Raw genomic sequence first — 24,212 nt, 5'->3', positions numbered from 1 at the left:
CTCAAGTGATCAGCCGGGGAAGCGATGGACGACGCGTCCGTCAGGACTCTGAAGTCCTTTTTTGCCTCCCTTGTCACGAAGCTCACAACCGAGAACCAGGAAAACCAACCCGGGGGAAGCGGAAAGGACCATCCGCCAGCTCCATCTGCTGCAAGGAGTCGACACCGTAAAACAGCTTAAACCTTTCCCCCGGACTCGGACCGCATTCCGCAATGTGCAAGAAGCTCCGTGCTTTTTGCGCTGGGGCCCATTCTCCTTCCCAGAATAGTTGTAACAGATGAAGACGTGTGCTGGGGCGGCGATTAAACCCCGGATAAAGCCGCGGGAATGTTGTACGTCCTTCATTGAGTGAAGATCACACAGTTCTCCCTCGCCTGCGGTTGTGTACCCCATCTTTTATGTTTTGTGAACCTTTTTTTTTTTTGTTTTTTTGGGTCATCCCTGCCGGCGGACACTTGGGTCTGGGGTACCGTCAATGGGACCATGATTCAGAATACGGGTCATATGTCTGTGCTGGCTGAATTCTCTGGGGATGTTGCCCCAGTGTTCGTCATCCACGCTGAGTAACTGGGCGGCAAGACATTTGACCACGCTGACTCCAGGGATCTCGTGTTCTTCAACTTTCAATGTCATCTTGTTGCTCGCATGGCAACGTCGTATCCAATAGTCGATCCGGCGGTGTATCACCGCCCTTTTCGATGCGTCGTGGCCCAGCCGGGAATCCCTGTGCGGGGATGGTACTTTGGCAACTGTGGCAAACATGGTACTCCCGTCGTCGGGGAATATTATTTTATTCAATCTGTAAAACATTTAATAATAGTAGATAATTGGGATAGTCGATGCAGTTGCAGAAACAGCCGGACGGGGCGGTAATGCAGGGTTGGACCGGGGATCATGGGATTAGATTCGACCTATCGCTCGATCGATGCTGCGATCGGATGTAACTACTAGGGGGTCTGAACGCTCGGGAATGGGCGGCGATACGGGAGGGACAAAGGTACGTCGCTGTACCTACATCCATCACAGCAGGTTATGTTTGTTGTGACCCTTTTTGCAGATTGGATACAGAAAGAAATGGACAGGGAGTCGTCATCTAAGTTGTGTTGATGAATGCTGAAATCGTAAACCAATGCGAAACAAAAAGGAAAACAGGAGCCAGGACATGGATCCTCATCGACCAATGAGGGCAACCGAATTGGAATTTGTTTCTCGGAAATGTTCAACCCCCCCCGGAAACTGAGGAAAGGTCGCCGGGGATCCAACAAGAATAAATGAAAGGGGAAAAGATCCCCATACTCTCCTCACCCTTGGGACCGCCGGCTCCTCTTTCCGCCTTACCGGGCTTGGTAACTTTTGCGGAAAGGAAGGGGAAGTGAGAACCCGGAGAGTTGGGTTACAAATTCCCTAAAAGGGATAATACATTATTCAGGAGACGGCGATCGTTTGTGACCCATTTTGATTTTATTTATGTTTTCCATTTCCTTTTTCAAACAGATATGTATATTTCCTAGGGGAAAAGTGGGGAGGAAGGATTCCGACCTGATGGTTCGATCGTTTCGCGGGAGGCGGAAAGGCTTTCCCCGGGGTAGGGGATGTTTAATAATAATTAGGTTCGTTTTAGCTGGAACTATTGATGGATCATGATTGATAGTATCCGATTAAAATTAGGCGGTGCGGATGATGGTTCTAGACTCAAGACCTTTTCTTGCCGAGGCACCAGCCAACCCGTACTTAATAAGGTCCGGGGAAGCTCTCGTGGACAAAAGACCCGGTTTACCTGTCAACTGGCTAGCGGAGGGAATCGGTCTGCTATCTCCGTAGTTCGTACTTTGTGAACTGATGGTTCTGTGTAGTTATTTGTCAAACATTTGAACTCGTAGAAAAAATTAAAAAAAAGAAAGATCTATCGGCACATGTGTGGATGGAGCCTGATGCACACCATTTGTGAGGTACGTATGCTGGGTCCTTCTCAAACATGAGCTGAAGAAGGGCCTCTCAGGAATATGATGGATCCCCTCCAACGAAATTAGAGGCTAAATCCTAAGACACCTATTCAAATCCACACCAATTGGGCAGCAACAACCCCGTCAAAGGGGAAAAAAGGGGTTCTATCCCAAAGCTCTGGTAGCTGGAGCTTCCATCACGATCACCATATGATCGATCCAGTTGGCCGGGCCTCGCACGACATTTCCCCGATTACCGAGGGCTTGATTTAACCACGAGCTTTTCCCCTGATCCCCCAGTGCGAAACAAATCCTATCGCATTCAGCTCTATTTAGCCTCGGCTGAAATGCGTCCGTAGAATCGGAGGACCGGCGCGAAGGGTCGGTCGCCCCCGTGAGGCTCAGATTTTATCCGCGGTCGCTTCATTTCTTGAACGTGAAAATTCAGGCCATGTAACTGGCGGAGAAAAACGGGAGAAAATCCTCCGCCTCATCTTTCCCTAACTTGGGCGAAATCCGGAGGAACGTTTTGGCTACGGAACATCGGGGCCGTTGCCGACGACCTGGAAGTTGGACGTTGGGGCTACGTGGAGCAGGGCCGCATCATCCTTGAATTACGGAGTAGTAGTAGTTTATTCCTCCGTAGTTTTAACGACCCTTCACAAGCTAGTTATCCGATGGAGTAATCACGGATGAATTCTCGGCTGTGCGACCAGGGGATTGTTTTCTACTAGAACCACGATCGGTGTTACGCTGGTGATAGATAGTGTGGACGATCAGGTCGAAGTCGCGGGGAAGTTCCGAGCGGTTTAAAGGAATATCCAGCAATTCCTGGGTCAATGATCTTCCGAAGGGTTCTCGTGGGGGGCATTAAGCCCGGCGAGGACGTTCCATGGTTCTGAACCTGTCTGTCAAAAGACCTAAAAGTTCGTCGGTCTGATTTGACACCTATCACCGTAGAATTCAAAATCCAATCTGTGCTGGACAGTTCATCAACAACACGACATCGGAAGAAGAACCCGAGATGGAAAATCGAGTAAGAGGAAAAGGACTGTAGTGAAGAAAGAAAGAATAAGCCGAGTCTCCACCGCGGATACCGCGCATGGACTCTGGAACAAATCTCGAAGGAAATCCGTCAGGTTGCCATTGGTTTTTCTTTCCTAATTTATTTCTTTCCCTCCCAGGCTTCCACTCCATTGGGCCGCACGAGGCGACTAGAATTTTTCTGGCGGAAATCGAAACGACTAGGCGGAAAATCATCCCCCAGCTAGAACTCCCACTAAGGTACTACTGAATAACTATCGTCGCTACTATCGTTACCGATGAAAATCCATCGGTCGGGACTTGCCCGGTTTTAGACCGCTAGACGGATCAGGATTCAAGGAAATGGATTGCAATGCGCGGTGTGAGGGAGAGAGTGTGCTGTCCTCTGTCAATCGCATAGAAATGTCTGTCACTTGGTCGAACAGGACAGGTTTAGGGCATGGTTCAGATACAGGCGGTGACTGATGTCCCCCCTCGAGATAGACATACAGGGTACAGCTCGACATACATCCGCCCGCCGTATTATGTATGCACGTTCACCGCGAGGATGTCAAACATCGAAGCGGTGTGCTTCCATGCGCGATCTGATTCGACTCCCCTCCATCCGCCACTCGGTTGGGGATGGGGAGGACACTTCAATAATGTTACGACTATCTCCTCTCTACCCAGGTTGGAGACAGGAGCACGGACAACTGTCTCGACAGCAGACCGCAAGAATCCGTTTCAGATGCACGAGAGCCCAAAATATATCCTTCTATCGGCGGCAGTTGGTAAAATGATCGTTGATCGTGTTGTCTCGCGTAATCCAAGAAATATGGTGTCTGACCACCTTCAGCTGTTTCTCACGGTACCGCAACCAGTTGGGGGGGTCTGATACGGAGTCATCCGAGTCATCATCGCAAAGAACATATGATGAAGGATTGGATTACGATGACGGTGAAGAATTCCTCCGAAATAATTCCAGGCCCAGAAAGCAAGTACCGAGAAATCGTCGAGGGTTGGGAGGGTACGCGGGTTTATTCTTCCTTAGTCGGGTAACACTTACGGGTAATAATACTCGAAAAAGATCAATAAATAATAAAAATAATAAAATTACCCAGTTTGACTCACTCCTTGACGGTTTTTTTGATCCCCACGTCCCCCTAACCCGATGTTCCCCGGGCCGCGGGCCGATGCTGAAAGAAAAATACATTTGATTGATTGATTTAATCAAATGCATCCGGAGGACTGGAACAAAAACAAATTCAAATAAGAAAAGCGATAGATCCACGTCCGCTGACCGGGATCTGCTGTCCGATTGTTAGAATCTCTCTCTCTCTCTCTCACTCACTCACTCACTCAGACACCCTCGCAGCTCTTTGTCCAAAAGGATTTGGTGGTGGTACTTCTTTTCTTTGACTGATCAATTCTGGATGCTTCATTATTCTGGAATTGAATCCAGCAAAGATACGAAAATAATTCAAATCACATCACATCAATCGATCAATGAACAGATCAATGATTCAGCCAGGCTTGGATCGCCCTATCTGTCCAACTCACCAGGTCATCTTTCAACCCGCACCAGTCGATTCTTCATACATAATACATCGTACAGCTGCCGGCACGCCGCTTCCGCCTGATCGTCGCGGTTGACTCGCAGTTTGTCAGTTGGGTACTGGCCAGCATTACGGAATCTTCTCTGTGTTTGAGGAATTCTCGACCGGTATTTTTGTCTGGCGATCATTTTACTCACCTGTTGGTTGTGGGGCCTGCATATTTTATTTATTATTATTATTATTATTTTTTTTTTTTCCCCCCCTGGAAAGTTAAAATCAATCGATTATTTTTATTTTTATTTTTGATTTCCGATTTATGATTTTTGAATTTATGAATTTTTCTTTTTAAGAAAAAATACGCATCACACCAACCCCCCGCGACGCCTTATCTGTTGGGATATGCAAGGGAGTCCAGACGCTTCCCCGATCGATCTGGACCCATACATATACATATCTCCTTTCCTTCACCACAACTTTGACCCCATTCACTCAAATATTGGTGTCAGAGCTTATTACTATTTACACCCTCCCATTCCTCCCTTCCTCCCTTCTGGGTCCCTTCCCCAGACTTGTCGATCTTCTTCACCTTTATTATCTTCTGTTGCTCCCCCCCCAAAGGGAATCTCTCGTCAGCAACATACTCCTCTCCACTCTCCACTCTACCATACTGGAGCTCAACCCACTGTTATAGTGGCATCTAACCTCATCTCATCCATCCACTCTTCACACACACACACACACACACACACAATGAAGCACACCAAATCATCAGCGATACCAATGTTTCCACTTCAGGCCTGGAGTGGTAACGCGGCCAGTCTCAGATCCTCCCCCAGTGAGGCATCAACCAACACCGACCCGGTCGCCTTCAGCTTCGATACGACTTGGGATGGTGGCTCACCCATTTCCACCTCGGCAGCCCCTTCATCAACTCCCCAGGACTCTCTGCTCGATATTACACCTCGCAAGTGCTCCTTCTCGACAGCATTTGGCATGAGCAATGCTTGTGCTTTTCCCTCTTGGCCCAACCGGCCTGCCTTGATCAGCACGGATACCGATGTCTCTACTGGAAGCGCCTACATCTCGGACGAGGATCTATGCTTCGACTTGACCCCCCAGTCCGAATTCGCGGTGGAAGAAGAGTCGGCCGTGCAGGAGTCCGTCCGACCTGGTGACCTGACGACTGAACAGCAGATTCAGATGTTACGCGCCGCCGCTGAAGAGGAAGCTCAACGCGCTCGTTTCCTGGCCCAGGTCCAGGCGCATGCGCGGGCTCAGCAAGCCATGCGGGTGGCACAGCTGGCGACACAGGAGAAGGAAAATGCGAAGCGCAAGAAACGCCAGGCTATGCCCCAGAAGAAGCGACGGGCTCCGTCGGCCACGAAGGTGGTGATTCGTGCCTAGAGCTGTCAAATTCGCCTTGTATCAACATTTTTTTTTAACTGTTTATCGATACCCCGCCTGTCGGGTCGCCCCACGTTGTCTTCTCTGGTTTGTTAGCGCAGCACTGTCGAACGATCGACAGAACATGGACTTTTCCAGACTTTTCCGAATTTGCGGTCAGTGATTCAGCCGCTTTTTCTCTGGTGTCGAGGAACCAATGGGAGGGACAGCCCTCTTCTAGCCCAAAACAAAGCGAGTTCGCACCATCAAAGCGCGCAGCAACAGAATCCGAAGTGTTTTCGCCAGAACATCTGATGACTGATGGACAGACTGCACGTGCCTCGCCTCGACGGAAGGGCAGCGCTGGTTGGCTGCCCGTGGGGGTTACGCGCCGCAGCCGGACAGAATTTCCAAACCCACCGCCCACGGAGTTACATGCCCGATTCGCTGCCTGATTTTCCTTTGGCGTCGCTTCGATTACTTAATAACTCGTCGCTGTCGGCGCATCACGGCGAAAATTGATGGTCAGAATAAAATGACTTTCGCTTTTTCGCCTTTCCCCTCTTCGGCGCCTCTTCAGTCGGCTGCACGTTGGACAGGGTCCCGCGCCTATCATCTTAGCTGGTCATCTCACCGCTACTGTCTGATGCCCTTCGGATCTTATCTCTCTTGACACCATCACTATTCTTATGACTCACTCACCGGAAATGATGCTGGGCCAAGGGTCCTGGCCCTGATTGTGTTGCTCGTTGTCCGAGCTTTCCTGTGACCCCCTCCTGACGTTTGTTTTCATTGCGTTTCCCCTCTGCGATGGGCGTTGTGGTTGACATCATCCATGGTAGCGCCTTGGTTTTTCTTTATCCATTTCGGAACTCTTCTCATGCTCGTTCAGCCTGCAGTTCAGGATTTCACAGCACTGTCCGTTGTATTTTTTCCTTTCTATCGTTCTTCCTACACACCAACTTAATACCCTTTCTTCCTGAATATTTTCTAGCGTCGATCCAATGTTTTCAGATACCCAGTCGTGTACCTAATGTTGCGTGTTTGTGTCATTTTTCATACCCCGAGCGTGTTACACAAACAGCTCCCGCGTCGGCTTTTTCCACGGTTTGCATTTGCATAGCTCAGCGACATACCCTTTTCTTCTCTGATGACCCTTAGCGCCCATGGTTGTATCGTTTTATCTAGGTAATGGCATGTGAATACGAGATAGTACTGAATCTGGCTTCCTGACTTTTGTAGTAACAGACGTAGTTCGTGATTGGCATTTGATTGTAATTCAGACCATCGTCTCTTGTGATCAGACCGTAGATATCGACAATCGAACCGAAGGCCCAAGCTCTCCGGAGTATGACAGCCAGAAAAAGAAACAGTAAAAAAAGGTAAGAGTAAAATGAATCCAAGAAAAACACCCCCAATCCACAGCAGTAAACACATAAACACCAATCCCAACAATCCACCCTAATACATATCTACAAGTCTATCTTCAACCAAACCAGCCAAACCAACCAAACCAACAACAACAAAGATAAATCCCCAAACAAGCCTTCTCTACTCTAGACTCCAGACTCTAGACTCTCTACTCATACTCCGTACATGGTACATAGTACATAGTACACCGTCCACAATACTCAAGAAAACCCCACCAACCCCGCCACCTCCCCAATCAACCCCTCCAACAACTTCACCATCTCCCCTCCTCCCCCAAACAACAACTCTCCCTTCCCCTTCTTCCCAAGTACAACCTCCCTAGCCCCCAAAACCCGACAAACCTCCTCCACCTCCCCACCCACAGCACACTCATAAACCACCAATCCCAACGCCATCAAAAACCCCCTCAACGCCTCCCCACTCTCCTCTTCGTTCGCGATCGCCTCGATCAACCCCGCCACCAGCGAAACCTGGTCCTCCTCGGAGATGAGGTCCCCCTTCCCGTCGATCCGGGAGTTATGGTTCTGGGCGGTGAGGTTGTAGGCGAGGGAGGCGGCAGCGCACCGGATTTTCGGGCTGCTGTGGAAGAGGGAGGAGGTGAGGGTGGATAGGGTGCTTGTGAGGAGGGAGGGGGTGGAGAGGATCGTGGTTGTTGGGAGGTGAGGGGAGGTGAGGAGGAGGTTTGTGAGGAGGTGGAGGGTGGTTAGGGTTTTAGTGTAAGCCGATTTAGATTCCTGGGGGGGTTCTTCCTTTTGCAATAGAAGGGATAAGAGTGTAGAAGGGGGGGTGTGGGAGGAGAAGAAATATGAGGCGACTCTGGGGTCGAGGGTTAGGAGTCTTGTTAGGTCTATGATTGCGAAGTGAGCGTCACTGGGCGTTTCCTTGAGGAGGGATTCGATGTAAGTTGGGTATGTTGGGAGGTCTGGGGGTAAGGGGGATTCTCGTGGATCGTTGGATTTGATCGAGTTGGTTATGAAGGTTGTGATCGAGGTGAGGGTGTTGTTGGGTTGGGTTTCCCGGGGTAGTTTCTGGAGTAGTTTGTCCAGGGGTGGTATGTTCTTGTAGTGGATGAATGATGAGGCAGGGATGGGGCGTTGGAAGGTCGGAAGGTTGAGTTTGCGGTGCGGATGTGCTGGATTGGCCATTTCGATGAGCAGTCTGATGTTGCCCTGGAGTTGGGATGCGTTTGCACCGCTCCAGGTCTCTGTTTCCTGGCCCTTTAGGTAGGTCTTGAATGTTGGGGTGGCCTTGATGCCGTATTTCATGGCCACGTCGTAGGCACTGCTGATGTCTACTTTGATCAGCGTGGCCTTGGATCCTGCTTCTTCGGCTAGTTCGTCGTACAGCGGGTAGAGGGCTTTGCAGGGCGGACAGGTGGCGGAGGTGAAGAAGATGATTGCGGCGGAGTGGCGGGCCTGGTTGAGTTCGTGGTTGAGTTGCGTGAGGTTGGTGACGTGGTGGACTTTGTTCGGCGATTGTACTTGTGCTTGTGCTTGTGTTGGAGTTTGGGTTGGTACGCCGGTGCTGGGGGCCTGGGTGACGGGGCGCAGGGCGGCTTCGATTTGCGGCTTGATCATCTGGCCGAAGGGCGTGCTGAGGAAGGTCTGGGGCAGGTTGCGGATGTGATCTGGGATACTCTTGCCCAGGAGGAACATGGCGAGGTCCTGGGTGAAGTTGTTGCAGTTGTGGAGGAAGAGGTCGTAGGACTGGGGGTTGTATGTTAGTTGTGGTTGGTTTGTGGTTTGTAGAGAGGGTTTCGTGGCTTGCCTCTGGGGTGTAGATTTCTCCCAGTGACTCGATATACTCGGATATCACATCTGGGGGCAGTTCTGTCTGGCCGAGATGGACTTTCTCCATGGGCTGTCCATGGTGTGTGCTCCCCGGGTAGGCTGTTTGGATGCCATGGCCAAAGTAGTATTCCACGCCGTTGAGCACGATGGCGGTGTGGTAGATGGCATCAATGTGCGTTCCCGTTAGGGGAAGGGACCACTGAACTACGTTAGATCTTGGTCCTTGTCCTCTGTGACGGTACGAGTTGGACGTACCTGGCGGGCGAGACCCTGTTGCATGTTAGCCAATGAGCTTGTGGTTTTCTAGAGATTGGGAGTACCTTGGAGAGGTCGTAGACGTACAGCTCTACGTCCATGGTATGGGTTGCTGTTGGAGTTGGTCTGATAACTGAACTTTGCCTACGGAGTGTAATACAGTCGATGATGGAGAAATTCACGAAGGTGTCTGGGGACAATGTAGGGTATATAAAGTCAGGCCGTTGACTCGATTGGGAAATGTAGGCATATTTTGGGTTACGTCAGCAGGGCCAGGCAGTCACGGGAATGCGTCGATTGTTCGGTGATCTTCGATTCAGGACCATGACTGGATTGACTTTAGTATACTATTGCTATACAGAGAATCTCATGTCTTTATTATTCAAGTTGCTTTAGCAAACACTTACATAAACACCACGTAGCCGCGCCAGCATACCTCCATGTATATACTCCGTAGAACTGGAAGCCCAGCGCATACTCCGTATAGATTAAATAACCCAACCAAAGACCCTCACTCTCCGCCTTAACCTGCGCATCAAACCATCCCGCCACCAACAACCGCAACGTCTAACTGACACACCGCAACACCAACAAGGGGAGATGGTACGTTCCCCCCCCCCCAATCGCAAACCAACCCGTAATCCAGAAACACCCACTAACCAGATTCTCATTCCTTCCAGCCTCCCAAAAAGCGCAGCGCACCCTCCGCGCCCAAGAAAGCGCGACAATCCAAACTCGCCAAAGCGCACGACATCAGTGCCACCGAAGAAAACGAGATCAAAGAAGTCTTCCAGCTGTTCGCGACCAGCGCCGCAGACTTCCCGAACGAGAAAGAAGGCGTGATTGCACGAGAAGATGTCCGGAAGGCGCTTGTGTATGTCTCCCCCCTCTCTCCCTCCGTCCTGCCCGCCACTCCTGCGCCGATGGCTACTCTTGCGCCGGATGAAATATATGTTGTATGGTATTGACCGAGGGATAATAATAAAGAGCGCTGGGCCTTGCGCCGGCTGATTCGCGAGAGCTACATGATATTCTGGCTGCGGTGGACCCTACGGCGACGGGGTATGTGCTCTATGAACCGTTTGTGGCTGTTGCGGCGGCGAAGCTACGGTCTCGCGATGAGGATGCGATGGTTGCCGAGGTGGATGCTGCTTATCAGTTGTTTACGCGGAATACGGATGGGCCGATTACGTTGGGGCATTTGAGGCGCATTGCGCGTGAGTTGAAGGAGGATGGGTTGGGGGATGATTTGCTACGCGATATGATTTTGGAGGCGAATGGAGGTGCGGGCATTGAGGCTGGAGTGAGCTTGGAACAGTTTCATGATGTTATGACACGGGCTGGCGTTTTTTAGATATTGGGTTTTGGTTTTGGTTTTGGGGGTTGGTGTTGGGGTAGGCGTTGGTTTCGTTGGGTTTATTTTGTGGGCAGGCCTTTCAATGGATCGTGTACATACTTTATGGGTGGAATATAGTATTGGTTTTGAGGTATGCGCTCGAGAATGGCGGTGTTTTGGGTATCTGAAGACCTTATGTGACTGGAAGGGACTGGTGGGTATGTTTCTGGAGATGTTAAAGTCTGCGTGGATTGTGGAGTTATTGATGTTAACTACTGTAAGTATGAACGAGATAACATTGTTATTGACCTTAGCAATGTCTGTTCGGTTGATGTAGAGTGCGTCCGGTCTATACCTGTCCAAAACCATATCCACATAAAAATACAAAACCAATGCAATGTAACGCCTTTAGTGGGACTGGGGTATCATAATAGTGATGTACACAGTTGCTAGCGTCCGCAATCGAGCGGACCATGCTGAATATAACAATATGTAAGGCATTAGACTCAATCAACATCCGACACGGGCCGTGCATTCTCCAGTGGAAGCTCGGCCTTTTCAGGCGTGGACACACTTGTGGCTTGAGATGTTCGCGTGTCGTCGGTGGCCGCGGAAGTTGTCGACATGTCCTCCGATGTCGATACCGAGTTCTCCACTTCTGCAAGATCCGGCTCGCCAGTTTCAGCGGGGAGAGAAGATGGATCCACGGCTTCATAAAAGAGCATGAAAGCTCCGCCCTGCGCCATAACGTTGGATTCGCTGACCATTTGCACATCCTCGTCACTCAGCCGGAACCAGCGCTCAGTGGTCTGCTTCTCACCGTCTTGCTCAACGACTGACTCCGGAACCTCGGCGGGGAATGTTTCGGAAGAGTACTTTCTATAACATATGTAGTGACCGTTCTCATGACGGCCGTAGTGCGTGATTACCGCTCGTAATTCATACAGTTGTCCATGGGCTGCGATCTTGTCGGCTGGTGCGAGCATCGTCTTCCTCGGATCCATGTCCCACGTCTCGTAATTTTGACCCGCCTGGCCGGCGGCTGCTCCTAGGCACCACTCACCCATATCAAGGATCTTCGGAAACTTCAGAGCGGCGTAGTTCTTTCGAAGCATTCCCGTCATTTCATCAAACAAACTTCGGTTGATGTGGACAACAAGGCACTTTGGCGGTCTTGCAATCACAGCTTGTCTGGATTTCGTGGAGGAAACACGGTTCTTTGAAGGGATATTGCACTTCTTAGAGAGAGTCTTCTCCGCAAAATCCTCTTCCTCGAGGGCCTCCTCGACAGCCTTCAATCTTTCCTGCGCCGAATTCTTCAGCGCTTCGGATACACTCGACGAATCGGGCGTGTTCGAAAGCGACTTATCTTCTTCGATTTGTTTAAGTAGATTCTGGAGTTGTTTTTGAGCGTGTAACAAAGTACATTTCGCACACTCCACCCCTTCAATAGGTTCTAACTCCATATAGTCCTGGAGGCAATCACGAACATCATGCTCGTAGCCCGCCCCAAGCGGTACCGTCAGGCAATTGAATGGAATAAGGGACAAGCCCTCGGTCCAACCACATTGCATGCAGCCCACTCGCTGTGCGAGGAGACCTTCCAATGGGTTCCCGAAGGAACGTATTTCGGCGATCCGAGCCCCGACGGAGGCGTCCGAATTTGTTCCCTGTTGTGTAGATCCAGCCCCAATAACATTTTCCTGTGGGCTTGCCACCTTCAACCCGAGGTTTCGGGTCTGTTTCCGTGTAGCCTGCTGTATCTCGTAGTCTATCTGATCGACAACCTTCGAAAAATATTCCTGCGCGTCTTGTTGCTGCCAGCTGCTCATCGACTTCAGATCCGCCGGCGTCCATAATCGCTGCCCATAACTGTCGGGGCTATTCAGCCGTTCTATGATGCCCTTGAGCGCCTGATGTGTCGAGAATACCCCCTTCGCCCCGAATAAATCGATGTTCCGTTCCAAGAACGCCGCTAGCGACTCCAGCGAAGCGAACCCTTGTATAATGCTGTTCTGATAACACGAGTTGTCCCAGTTCCCTAGACCCGGAGGGAGGCTGTCTTTGTTGCCGAGAAGTGCAGTGCCGAAGCCCGGGAGTGTTGGAGCTCGAGGAAGGAGGGAGGATAATGAGGAGTTATCGAGCCCGAGGATCCGTTTCATCGCTTCGCCCTTGGCTTCGAAAGTCATCGGACCGGCACTTTCCTCGATCAGGGTTGAGTTTGCTTTTTTGTCCAGGGCGGCGACTACTCTGGACGGCGTCATGTAGACGATGACGTCCCACAATCCTCGGGCTACCGTGGCCGGAATCGACCCAGACTGAGTCAAGGCAACGAAAACGAGTATCGCGATCGCTAGGGTGGAGGCTATGCTTGGGTGGTCTTGTAGATACTGAAATACCGTGTCATAGTGACTATTTTTTGCGTGGTTCAAGGGACTCTGAGTGAGGACACCGTTCGCCCCTCTATGAGAGTGCATGGTTGAGTGAGAAATCTGGGAGGTCACGGCATAGAGACAACGGTCGAATACTCATGAAGACGGGTAAAAGAATGAATATGAATTTGTATATCTCAAGTATAGATTGATGATATTTGGACTGTTTGCCTGTCGGAGTTTAATAAGCGCCGCCGGCTTCACTTCTGGTTTCTGTGGCTACCCGAACTTGTTATCGATAGCGATTATCGTCTCCACTGAAAATATTCTACGGCTGTGATAAAAACACAAATTTTCCGGTTCTCACCAAAATGGCTAAAGCAAGAGGTACGTGGAGATTATGCAGGAGAGAAATGAGGTTACTAAGTTAATGTCTGTCTACAGTCCAGTCAAAGCACTCTCGTGCGGCCCGCCGGGCAGCATCGCCGAGTCTCGACGTCGACAAGACCTTGACCACCCTTCCCCGTGCCGAAGATACCGTGATACAGCGTGAATCCATCCTTTCCGATCGCGCAAATGCCGGTGTCTCAAAGAAGAAGTCGAAAACCAAGGGCCTAACAAAGGCGCAGCGTGCCAGGCAGCAGAAGGGTATCGAAAGAGCAGAGAATATCATGGATCAACTGGAGGCGAAAGTGGAGAAAAGTGTTAAGCGGGGGAAAACTGTGAAAGCACGTAGGGTATGGACAAAATGATTCTATCAAGGCCATTTCATTGATACTGACAATGTGGGCTGCCAGGCTGAGTGGGAAGACCTGAATCGCAAGTCGGGAGCGACCATGTTTCAGAACCTCAACGACGAGGCCGACAATGACGACGATGACGCTATGGCTGATGTTTCCGCAGCTCCTAAGAAAACGAAGCCGCAGCCGCAGCCAACACACGTGGCTCAAAACATAGTGGCAGACCAACACGCAGATATTGACGTGGACGATGATATCAGCTGAGATGTCACAGCGACAGTGCAAAGGAGATACCAGGCTGGTCACGCCAACTATTTCCTTGGCCTAAGCTGGTTGATCATTCGATCAATATCAGCGACAGCTGGCCCCGAAGCTCTCGTCCGGAGGAGCTCCAGGGTATTGAAGTCCTTGGCTTTGAAGGCCTCCTCCCCGGCTTTCACGATCATTCCACATTTCACCCACATTTCCACCTTGTCTTCGACTGGTAAATTGGTGCATTTGGGGACAAAAAACGAAGCGAGTTTCGTGTTTCCAGCACCTAGTATCTCGTTATAGAAAGGCTGTCAACTTGTGTCAGCACGTGCATGCATACAACTGAAGCTGGTTACGAATTGGCTCACCTCCCATCCGATCGGGGATTTCTTGTTTCTGCCGATCTCTTCCAACTCACCCCAGTCTCGTTTGGCAACTAGAGCCCTTAGTCTAAGCCACCAATATGTCTTATCTGGCATCTTAAATTCACTCTGAAGCTTCTGTGCTCTCTTGCCGTAGCCCGATCGGATCAGTCTGTAAATAGTCTCGTTCAAGCTTAGACCCACAAACTCAGACCGATCTGCAATATCCTTGTCCAAGGCTTCCTGAACCTTCAACAACTGCGACGCTTCGGAAAGAAGTTTTTGCTGCAAGACTACGGTCGCGTCTTTAGAGTCGACTAATAATCGAGTGGCAAGCTGCAGCTTCTCAGTTTTGTTTGGCAACTCTGTCTGACTCAATGCTTCTGAGAGGAGCACATTCGAGCCGTCGATCGGACGGTCGTCTTGGTAGTAGAGGTCTTTTAGTAGTTCGGTATCGTCACTTCGAGCAGTCGTTTCCACAAGGGCAGAAGCCATAGGCCGGGTGTTAATCATTCTGAAGAAGCTGGCCAGGGGGAGTTTGCTCTTGAGGCGTAAAAGCACATAGTTTACTAGGTCATTATCCCCGCTTTCGATGGCCTTATCAAGGGCAATTTCATCCTCCTCCATGTTCAGAAGTAACGGAACCTGCTTGCCGGCCCGCGGCTCGTGGTTCAGCAGCTGCGTGGCCAGATTAGCACGCCCTTCATCATAAGCGGCTTGTGCGATCTGTTCGAACGATATCCCCGGCTTGCCGTCCAATCTTTGCACGATAAGCTTACAGACAGCTTCGTCGTCAACGGTTGAGACCTTAACCTTTTGGCTTGCCCAATGAACGTAGATTCTGTCAGCAGGAATCTGGAGATATTCCGAGATTTTAATGGCAAGTAGATATTCATGTCTGTTCACCAAGCGTTCGATAAGTTTCTCCGGAGTCAGCCGCATGTATTGATCGTATGAGATTGGGAGCCCAATCTGGTAGTCCCTAACTGCTTTAAGAACTCGAAGTTTCTCGGTCATTTCCACAAAGTCGTCACTATTGTACAAATCCAGAACAGATTTTCCGAATGACGCAGCTTTCAACAATCTCTTCTGCCAATATGCGTCGAACTCGTGGCCCGCGGCCCTAACACAGGTGTCAACGGCTTCTGGTAAACTTGATCGGATCCGCTGGATGTTCTCGTCGGCCTTAGGAGACTTTTTTTCCAGCAAGTCAATTGAGTCCAGCAGGACTGAGGCAGGGGAGGTCGATCCGAGGCGGAAGATCGCCTCCGTTACGTCTGGATTGATTATTAATTGATGAGGAAACAGATCTTGTAAGCAAACATACCTGTCACTTTATGCAAAAACTCGCATGTGTCATGCGTGATCAATCGCACGCCATCAAACTCGGGGACAACGTGGACAATGCCGTCATAGTAGTAGCTTAATTTGTTAAAAGAGCGTAGGCTTCCGGATACGATAGACAACTCACCGAGCGGCAACACCGTTGGGACCAATCAAGTGCACTTCATCTTCCCACGCGATGACAACAGCATCATCGCCACACCAGTCAACCGTCCGGGGAGTTACGCGAGATTCGGGGTCATATTCGCTATACTTGCTCTGGAAGTCACTACTGACTACCCATACTTTGCCTTCCGCCGTAATGAGTGCCACGAATCTTCCGGTTGGCGACACGCTGGCATGCTTAAAAGGGCCATTTTGAAGCACTTTGTCCTCTGCTTCCGTGGGATCAATCAGGTAGACAGTCTTGTCAACAGCTAGTAGTACCTCGACTGAGCGCGACAACGTAAAGGCAGGTGGGATCAAAGACCACGATGAAACCTCCCCTTCAGGACAATGAGCTAGGAGCTTCGGTCGAGGCTCGTCATAGTTAGACACAGCTATCAGCTGGTTATTTGAGAGCAGAGCAACGAAGCCGGACGTCCAAAAGCGACAAGCTCTGACGCCATATTCTTCCGCCCCCTACGTATATTAGTGCCGAAAATAGTACATATAGGTTTCGAAAGCCTACGTTTCCAAGAGAAAATGAAGTGAAATCTCCATACAGTCCAAAATAGCGTCGCACGGTACCGTCTTCCGTGATCACTAACATCTCTTCTTTGTCGGACCAGCCGAGCCCTCGGATAGTACCATGTTCCCACTGGAAATGTTAGAGTTAGTAGCACCATTGAGTTGAATAGTTAACTAACATTAAGTCGATTAATCAGCTTTCCCGAGGAGGAGTAGATACCAATGCTCGACTTGGCGGTCTGAGCATCACGGAACCTGTATGGCTTGGTATCATCGCGATGCAACGCTATTGTTTGTAAGCATCGACTCAAAAAGGTGTATAACGATAGATACTCGTACCTAAAGCCCCTCCGTATGGCGCGCCTGCAACGATGTAGTTCTCTAGTTCGACATCTTCATCGAAGATAGCGTCGTATATCGGGACTTTCCTATAGAAACTATCACCCAGCTTCTCCCAGTTCGCTAGCGGATTTGACGGCGCCATTGATACTGGCAGATAATTCTATGAACAGAGACCGCGCCAACCGAAGAGAGCGATCAAAGCTGCGATGAGCCTTGTTTGGCGGTCGTTCATCGGGAAGCTCCCAGCTCACATGGGGTCTGGTAGGAGCTAAGCCTAGTTAGGCGTAGCGTCTTGGCTGTTCATCGGCCACTTATCAAGATTCAATATTTAGTGATACTGGAACATCAAGCATACGCGAGTAGGTATAATGGATGATCTAGCAGAAATATCCAGCCTGGTGCTGGAACTATCAGATCTTGAAGTGGCGCTTTATCTCTGTCTTGCTGCTAGCGAGCATTGTCGTATCGACGCTACAGCCGACAACATTAATGACGTTGCCAATGAGCTCGCCTTGGTAACTTGCTTCTTAATATATAGTGCTTCATGGTTCATCCACTGATGTTCCACCAGATATGTACACACACCTTCGACCTCACTTGTGTTACTGTTGACTGCTCGGACACAACAACACCGGACGAATTTTGCTCTGCCCTCATTCGTGCGAATGCTCGAAACTCGGCCGGTTCGAACAATGTGGAAAACAGAGCGGTTAACGTCGTAGTAGCCAAGAACTTCGACCACGCTGCTGACAGGATACAACTCCAAGCTCTTGAGGTGACTATAGCATCACGATGGAAGGTGTGACCTTGCTAACGTTCATAACAGCTGATGCGGTCTAAGAAACTCAATACACATAATGGCTTCCTTGAGGCTCCAGAACACTTCCTCTTCATACCGCTTGTTATGCGCAAGATAGAACATGATCAGCCAGTCTTAAACTTTCACTTGGTAGGTAGCCTGTTGCCAATGGTCCATGATCGGATAATGCTGATCAGTCAAGAATGACCATTTCATCATCTCCCACTTTCACGGTTCTAGGGACGACTTTATATACTTAGAAGAAAACAACGACTGGCTCTCTGACGGCCAGATGTCGGCATCGTCTGTTGTGCGCAAATTAGATGTACCACTGCACAAAGGACACCCAAGTATAGACCGGAAGGTAAGGCCAGGTTTCTGAACATCTGCTCAATACTCACCGATATATAGGCCTTGAACAAACTACAGAAGGCCAGTGACCGTGTAACTATGGGCGCGGATGTAGTTCGGTATCATCAAGACATCACTGTGTTTCTCCGTCTCAGTCGCGCAGTTGCTGGAGGCATATCTGCGCGATCCAACATCTATTTTAGGAAAATCTCAAAGTGTGTCCTCCACAAAGCTTCGATAGCATCGCTTAAACTAACCTAGATAGGTTGCTCGCTGCATTGCATGGAATTGATTATCTCACGCCATCGGTAGTAGCCTTAGCTGCGAAGAAGGTCTTCCGCCATCGAATTATGGTGGCCAAACCGGAAGATGACCGCAGTTTGCAGTATGGAAGTGACTTAAAAGCGGTAGCCCAAGTCCTATCTTATGCTACCCCCGATACTATCTTGGACAGTGTCTTGACACTGGAAGCTCCCTTATGAGCTTTGAAGTTGTACAACGATGCAAATCACATTTTCGACCGTCATGCGGTGTCTTAACCAACCGGAGTATGCAATATGTTACAGCGTACAATACTTGACACACCAAACCATACATCTAACGTCATGTCCGCCCCGCAAATGAAGATATATAATATACATGGACGCCCTTTCCATCGGACCCCCCCCACTAATGTAGCTGGAAGAGTGCCTCTATGACCATTCACCAATCAGTTAATCAAGGTCAAGCAGCTCGCTAGCCAAGTTCACAATTCCACCTAGTATATTGGACACCATATCCACCACACCTCCCAACAACGGAAACGTAACTGACAACAGACAATCCAGCGTATCCGTTACCTCATCCAACAATTCTTCCAATACTTCGTCAAGTGTGCACTTTTCTTCATCACCCCGCCTAGTACTTTGCAATACATCGTTTGCGCCCACGTTGGGCTCTTGACAGGTCGTCATCTTGCTCAAAACCTTTTCCTTGGATTGCTTGAGCCGCGCCTCTGCGGATTGGATTTGTTGGAGTTTATCGCTAAGACCTCTTTTATGGGTGGCGCCGGCGGTTCCATTTAGGGCGGGCGCCACTGCCTTGCCATTGCCCGCACTAATCTGAGAGAGCCTCTCAAGGATCGGGGAGACGTGGTGGAGGGTGCGGTTGACCCTTTCCAGGCTCTGACAACTGTTGAGACTAGCTCCCGGGGCTATCGAGTGGGCGTGGATGAGTGAAAGAATGCTTGAAAGGAAGACAAAGCAGAACAAAAGTGGCCGGTACATGGTGGCAATTTTTTGATGGGCAAATGAGCACAGAGTAGTGTTACACTGGTTGGAAGAGGAATTGTTGATTCTCCATGATCAATAAAAACCGAAGACCTGGCACTCTTGGCAGGAGAATAAGGGGGATCTACGCAGGGACACGAATTTTCAATTGATGCATCTATTGTGGTTCCAGAAAAAGAGAAAGTCTATTATGTCGGATCATCGATGATATCCTCGCGGCTTACCTTAAACGGCAAAGGTGCTCATTTCGCGTATTCCGGGAATGGAGCCGAAAAGGAGAGAGAGACCTCGATTATATCAGCGGCTATGAATCCCGTGACCCCACTGAGGGGGTGGGTCTCTGAATGTGGAGAGCATGTGAGCTGTCAACAAAAATTAACTCAACGGAGGAATTCCGATGGCATGAAGTCCGTTATGACTCAAGCTGGTCTAGCGCCAGGGTCCACGGGTTAATTACTGCTCATAACAATACTGGCGTTGTCACTTGTTGCCAAATTCAATAGGTTCAATAGTTTGTTAAAATTGATGTACGCTAATGCAGAACAATATTTAGGCTAGGTCATACTCCTTAATCAACTTCTCCGCGCATGTGGCTCCCGTCACATATGCCACGGCCTGAACGTGACAGTTGGCCAGCACGGGGACCACACTCATATCCGCCACGCGTAACCCGTCAATGCCCATGAAGCGGAAATCGTTGTCCACTGCGGCATCGGTATCGCCCTTCTTACCCATCTTGATGGTACCAGTCATGTGCCAACTGGATGAAATGTTCTGTTTCCAGTATTCCAAGAGATCTTCGTCAGAGTCGGACTTGGGACCAGCCAATTCCATGACATTATTCTTGGTATAGCCTTCACTCTTAGCAACGCGGAACGCATCCCGCAGAGACTCAATAGCAATGCGACGATCGAATGGATGAGACAGGAACTTCGGATCGAAAAGCAAGGGCACATTGGGATCCGACGATTGTAGAATGACTTCACCACGAGCCTGTGCGTTGAACAGGAACACAAGCAGGCAGGAGTAGTTCAGGGCCTCCTTGGCGAAATCTGGGATGAACCAGTGGATAGGGAAGTGGGTCAGAATTTCATAGTGCGGCACGGTCTCCTGCAGAAGATATTTCTGTTCTTCCTCGGGCAGCTTCTGGAATTCCTCGGAGGACGTGAGTTTGTCAAGCTTGAACCAGCCGATGCCCAATTCGCAGGCAAACCGTGACCATGGACCGCTTCCGTCCTTCTTCCATTGCTCAAGGGCCTCGGCCATGGCTTTCTCGTCGCCGTAGAACTCGCGGCGCTGGGTGCTATTCTCTACGCGAGTGTTTACGATCGGGACGAAAGTGTGGTCTCGTAGACCTTGGCCAATGACGGGAACATTGAGCTTGACGGGGATATTGAACTTCTCTAGCTGCTGTGCGGGGCCAATGCCCGAATGCATGAGGATGCGCGGACCTTCCAGAGACCCAGCGCACATGATAACCTCCTTTGAGGCGAGGTCTTCGCAAATGTTAGTCAGATATTGCTTGGTTGTATGTTGTACTACGTAGGTCTCCATGGTTGGATACCCTGTTTAAATCAAAGGGGGGTAAACTGAAATTGAACTCACACTTCTTCCCATTGGATTCAACCCCTACGGCCTTGTTGCCGTCGAATACGAGGCGCTGTACTGGAGCATCAGTGACAATAGTCAAGTTCTCCGGCTGTGGCTTCAATAGGTCCGCAGATGTTGACCGAACGCCCTTGTGAGCAGAGTTGATCAGAACAGACATCCCTATGGGATTGCCTGAGTTGTGGTCCGGGTTGAAAGGGAATCCTGCTTGCTCGAAGACATCCAAAAGCGGCGGCAGATCTTTCTCCCATTCCGAGGCGAACCCTACGTGAAGGCTGCCAGAGCTTCCGTGATCTTCCGCTCGGGGGGCTGCGTACTTCGCATCAACACCCGCAGGGAGATCGCCGTGAAAGGTCTCGAGGGATTTGAACCTGGACTGGATTTGGTTCCAGCGGAAGGCATCATCACCAACCACCCGTGCCCACTCTTCATAGTCGTCGCGGGCGCCTACAGTGTACACACCGAAGTTGATGGCGCTGGAGCCTCCCATGCCCCGCCCGCGGGAGTAATCAATCTCGCGGTTGTTACAGTGCTCTTGCGGCGTGGTCTTGTAGCCCCAGTTCATGTGTTTATTCTGGAAGGTCAGCCATCGCTGGCCGTCCACCCGCAGATCATGCTCAGCATTCAGGCCTCCGGCTTCCAGGAGAAGCACTTTGGGATGCTTCGGGGAATTGGCTAGCTGACTTGCCACCGTGCTGCCAGCCGGACCACCTAGTTATTTTAAGTTTCATTAGCGGGACTGTGGCAACCCCGTCCGTACCAGTGTTTTCTCACCTCCGATAACAATAAAGTCAGCCGCGGAATCCATATTGTTCTTCTTTTGTTCTGAAGTTGATCTCTCAAAGTCAATCGCGGGAGACAAATGAGGGGGGACACGATGTCTTCATAAGGGGGCCGGACTGCTAGCTGTTACTAGTGCGTCTTGGGGGTGATTGCTACTCCGGTAGAGGGGCCAAGCCAAAGCACGGGTAAAATGGTGACTGACCGCTCTGCTGGTCGTCGACTACGTGGTCCGTACGCCCGGCGTACGGACCAAGAGAAATTTAATCCGCATTAGCAGGCGTGTGAAGCATTTGCAATTTTGGTGGCCTTGTCAACTGGGGGTCCAGTCCTCAACGGTGGTGTGTCCGGCAGGGATCAACAGTTCCGGCGTTTGGAGCGACGTCCAATGGAGAATGGCGATATGCCCTAACTCGCAAGGTTAGCGGGTCCATGTAAGAGCCTAATCTCCCGCTAATGTCTAATCATAGTACTTGGGGTATGGCGACCACCCACTTTATGGTTTAAGCTCCAAATCCACGTACGACAACCGAGGCCCTAGTGCTGCGTCAGGACGGATACGGATTTCAAACTAAGTAGTTTTAAGTCGTGTCCAGACTCCACAGCTCTCTCAGGGGGTGGATCTATGAAGGTACCGAATTACAGGCCTTTCTACTGTCCGACGATGGAGCCTTCTTGCCACACTAACTGAAACGGGCTGCTTCAGTTCACGTTAGGGTGATGTTCGTCGATTCTACCCCTCGGATCATTGCCTCTTTAGGAGATACGTTGGATATCGTCTCGTCCGCGGACGACGGAAGGACAGGATGTCCCGGTGAGGTGGTCGTGTTCTAACCTTGATTAGCATTACATTAGCTCCATACATATCTTGGCGTTCAAATTTCCAGTGCAAATCCCTCATGCCGCCAGTGGATCCCAGGTACCCGGAACCGTGTGAAGGAATCCTTCAAAGCGGTACTTTGAGAGTTTTTCATTTCTTTTCCTGTCACCAAAGCACATTAGGCCCCGTTCCTAAAATGGTACCCCTTCCCAGTAACCCTGAAAGCGGGACTTAGCGCATGCAGTTCTTATACTTGCCAAACCCGGATCTCTTGAGTGATCCAATTGCTCTTCTTCCCTCCGCTGTGCGCCCTTCAGCTCTCCGTCGTTGACATCATGGCCAAAGCAGACCCGGAGGCGTTCACCCTTCTCTCTCTGGGTCTCGTCATCATTATTATTCGAATCTACGTGAGATGGACCTCGGTCGGCCCTGCCAACTTCCAGGTGGATGATTACTTGATGCCCTTGGCCGGGGTGAGTGCGAATGAAACCGACTGCTAATTCTGCTAGGAGAGGGGTGCTGACAGTTCAGATATAGCTAGTGTACACTGCTGAAACAGTAGCGGCGTACTTGGTTGGAGCCAAGTTCGGTGGACTCACGAATAGTTACATGACTCCCGAAGAGCGTGCCGCACTTGATCCAAACTCGCGCGAGTATTACGATAGGCAATGGGGCTCCAAAATCCAGGTGATCGGGTGGTCATTCTATGCATGCATCCTATGGCTGGTGAAGGTCTGTGTGGCGGTGTTTTATTCCCGGTTGACGTACGTTTCTGCCTGCTCATGTCTGTTATCACCATGATACTGACAGGTTTAGCACTGGGCTTCAAAACCTACCAGGTCGAGTGCGGTTTGCATATATCCTCCTCGGAGTGACCTATCTTGCTGTGGCATTGTCTATCTTACTTGGATGCCAACCAATGCATAAGTACTGGCAGATTAACCCAGACCCTGGGAGTAAGGATTTGAAGCCCTATTGATCTACTTTCGCCATTCTAACAACTTAGATATCTGTCAACCCACCAAGTCCACGCTTTATGTCCTCATTGTGGTCATTCCAAACGTATTGACCGACCTGTACCTGATGTCTATTCCGCTGCCAGTTCGTCTCCCATTGCCCCAACAAAGGTCACAAAAAGCTCACAATACATCAGCTGCTATGGACAGTCAACATTGGGATTCGGAGAAAGATCACCCTAATGGCTTTATTTAGCGGCGCTTCCTTCGTGATCATGGCCGCTATTATCCGTGCGGTAACCATTATGACCGTACGTCCTACTCTTCCCTCAGACTTACTTTCATTGCTTCCACGGCTAACAAACCCGCCTTAGTCTGGACCAGAAGGTGCAGTCTCCGGTAGTCAATGGGCCTGTCGCGAAACATTCGTCTCCATCGTCGTCGCCAACCTCCCCATCATCCAACCACTAATCCGCCGAGGCGCCCAGAAAGTCGGTCTCAGCGCCCTCTTCAGTTCCACCGGTGGGCCTTCTAGTTACGGCCGACACCGCACACAATCCTTCCCACTATCGAGCCGGAATCAACCCTCTAAACGCTCGCGACACCCGCTTTCGATCCCGAATAATACCACGGCATGGGGCAGTGACGAGCATATCTTAGTGGACGGTTCAGACAAGGGAGCCGGCAAAAATAATGACATCACAGTCACACAAGAGATGATTATCGAAAGTGAGCCGCGTCGTACTGGTCATCATGCAGATGAGGCTCTTCCGTCGCCTAATGCGTGGGATTCAAATAGGGGGCACGCTGTTTAATTTTTCCTGGGGTTGGG

General features: G+C 50.3%; 12 protein-coding genes across 12 annotated transcripts; 6 read left to right on the top strand and 6 right to left on the bottom strand.

The window, feature by feature from the left end:
• Nucleotides 1-9: 9 nt before the first annotated feature.
• Nucleotides 10-633, bottom strand: BDV38DRAFT_280786 (uncharacterized protein; the record flags this gene model as incomplete). Its single annotated transcript, XM_032059394.1, has 2 exons — nucleotides 10-393; nucleotides 454-633. The coding sequence occupies 2 exons, from the start codon at nucleotides 631-633 to the stop codon at nucleotides 10-12; spliced, it is 564 nt and encodes a 187-aa protein (XP_031915937.1).
• A 4,639-nt stretch (nucleotides 634-5,272) lies between these two features.
• On the top strand, nucleotides 5,273-5,926 carry BDV38DRAFT_280785 (uncharacterized protein; the record flags this gene model as incomplete). Its single annotated transcript, XM_032059393.1, has 1 exon — nucleotides 5,273-5,926. The coding sequence occupies one exon, from the start codon at nucleotides 5,273-5,275 to the stop codon at nucleotides 5,924-5,926; it is 654 nt and encodes a 217-aa protein (XP_031915936.1).
• Nucleotides 5,927-7,439: 1,513 nt separating this feature from the next.
• On the bottom strand, nucleotides 7,440-9,658 carry BDV38DRAFT_41287 (bifunctional C97 family peptidase/thioredoxin family protein). Its single transcript, XM_032063309.1, has 4 exons — nucleotides 9,447-9,658; nucleotides 9,382-9,396; nucleotides 9,104-9,325; nucleotides 7,440-9,042 (listed from the first exon to the last, which is right to left on the bottom strand). The coding sequence occupies exons 1-4, from the start codon at nucleotides 9,480-9,482 to the stop codon at nucleotides 7,537-7,539; spliced, it is 1,779 nt and encodes a 592-aa protein (XP_031915935.1). The 5' UTR covers nucleotides 9,483-9,658; the 3' UTR covers nucleotides 7,440-7,536.
• BDV38DRAFT_280783 (EF-hand superfamily Ca2+-modulated protein) lies at nucleotides 9,550-10,735 on the top strand (the record flags this gene model as incomplete). Its single annotated transcript, XM_032059392.1, has 4 exons — nucleotides 9,550-9,582; nucleotides 9,889-9,984; nucleotides 10,062-10,255; nucleotides 10,369-10,735. 4 exons carry the CDS (start codon nucleotides 9,550-9,552, stop codon nucleotides 10,733-10,735), a joined length of 690 nt encoding a protein of 229 aa, XP_031915934.1.
• On the top strand, nucleotides 10,704-11,138 carry BDV38DRAFT_41273 (uncharacterized protein). The gene has a single exon (XM_032063308.1). It carries the CDS (start codon nucleotides 10,821-10,823, stop codon nucleotides 11,052-11,054), a length of 234 nt encoding a protein of 77 aa, XP_031915933.1. The 5' UTR covers nucleotides 10,704-10,820; the 3' UTR covers nucleotides 11,055-11,138.
• Nucleotides 10,980-13,276, bottom strand: BDV38DRAFT_41270 (ubiquitin-specific protease UBP1). The gene has a single exon (XM_032063307.1). The coding sequence runs from the start codon at nucleotides 13,192-13,194 to the stop codon at nucleotides 11,224-11,226; it is 1,971 nt and encodes a 656-aa protein (XP_031915932.1). The 5' UTR covers nucleotides 13,195-13,276; the 3' UTR covers nucleotides 10,980-11,223.
• A 184-nt stretch (nucleotides 13,277-13,460) lies between these two features.
• BDV38DRAFT_280781 (Alb1 domain-containing protein) lies at nucleotides 13,461-14,093 on the top strand (the record flags this gene model as incomplete). The annotated part of the gene is made up of 3 exons (XM_032059391.1): nucleotides 13,461-13,476; nucleotides 13,534-13,826; nucleotides 13,887-14,093. 3 exons carry the CDS (start codon nucleotides 13,461-13,463, stop codon nucleotides 14,091-14,093), a joined length of 516 nt encoding a protein of 171 aa, XP_031915931.1.
• On the bottom strand, nucleotides 13,840-17,134 carry vp16 (tethering complex subunit VPS16). The gene is made up of 7 exons (XM_032063304.1): nucleotides 16,796-17,134; nucleotides 16,636-16,742; nucleotides 16,458-16,586; nucleotides 15,915-16,408; nucleotides 15,771-15,865; nucleotides 14,450-15,720; nucleotides 13,840-14,389 (listed from the first exon to the last, which is right to left on the bottom strand). Exons 1-7 carry the CDS (start codon nucleotides 16,938-16,940, stop codon nucleotides 14,141-14,143), a joined length of 2,490 nt encoding a protein of 829 aa, XP_031915930.1. The 5' UTR covers nucleotides 16,941-17,134; the 3' UTR covers nucleotides 13,840-14,140.
• Nucleotides 17,084-18,430, top strand: BDV38DRAFT_291140 (uncharacterized protein; the record flags this gene model as incomplete). The annotated part of the gene is made up of 6 exons (XM_032061673.1): nucleotides 17,084-17,313; nucleotides 17,370-17,573; nucleotides 17,625-17,747; nucleotides 17,800-17,961; nucleotides 18,009-18,163; nucleotides 18,214-18,430. The coding sequence occupies exons 1-6, from the start codon at nucleotides 17,167-17,169 to the stop codon at nucleotides 18,428-18,430; spliced, it is 1,008 nt and encodes a 335-aa protein (XP_031915929.1). The 5' UTR covers nucleotides 17,084-17,166.
• Nucleotides 18,195-19,316, bottom strand: BDV38DRAFT_41199 (uncharacterized protein). Its single transcript, XM_032063305.1, has one exon. It carries the CDS (start codon nucleotides 19,211-19,213, stop codon nucleotides 18,662-18,664), a length of 552 nt encoding a protein of 183 aa, XP_031915928.1. The 5' UTR covers nucleotides 19,214-19,316; the 3' UTR covers nucleotides 18,195-18,661.
• Nucleotides 19,317-19,765: 449 nt separating this feature from the next.
• BDV38DRAFT_280777 (GMC family oxidoreductase) lies at nucleotides 19,766-21,632 on the bottom strand (the record flags this gene model as incomplete). Its single annotated transcript, XM_032059390.1, has 3 exons — nucleotides 19,766-20,712; nucleotides 20,822-21,535; nucleotides 21,599-21,632. 3 exons carry the CDS (start codon nucleotides 21,630-21,632, stop codon nucleotides 19,766-19,768), a joined length of 1,695 nt encoding a protein of 564 aa, XP_031915927.1.
• A 1,127-nt stretch (nucleotides 21,633-22,759) lies between these two features.
• Nucleotides 22,760-24,195, top strand: BDV38DRAFT_280776 (uncharacterized protein; the record flags this gene model as incomplete). The annotated part of the gene is made up of 6 exons (XM_032059389.1): nucleotides 22,760-22,897; nucleotides 22,962-23,188; nucleotides 23,241-23,380; nucleotides 23,431-23,525; nucleotides 23,578-23,691; nucleotides 23,755-24,195. 6 exons carry the CDS (start codon nucleotides 22,760-22,762, stop codon nucleotides 24,193-24,195), a joined length of 1,155 nt encoding a protein of 384 aa, XP_031915926.1.
• Nucleotides 24,196-24,212: the final 17 nt, after the last annotated feature.

Source organism: Aspergillus pseudotamarii, assembly GCF_009193445.1.
Source record: "Aspergillus pseudotamarii strain CBS 117625 unplaced genomic scaffold BDV38scaffold_14, whole genome shotgun sequence".
Lineage (NCBI taxonomy): Eukaryota > Fungi > Ascomycota > Eurotiomycetes > Eurotiales > Aspergillaceae > Aspergillus > Aspergillus pseudotamarii.
The sequence above is the reverse complement of the archived record's forward strand: the minus strand, read 5'-3'. Positions and strand labels throughout refer to the sequence as shown.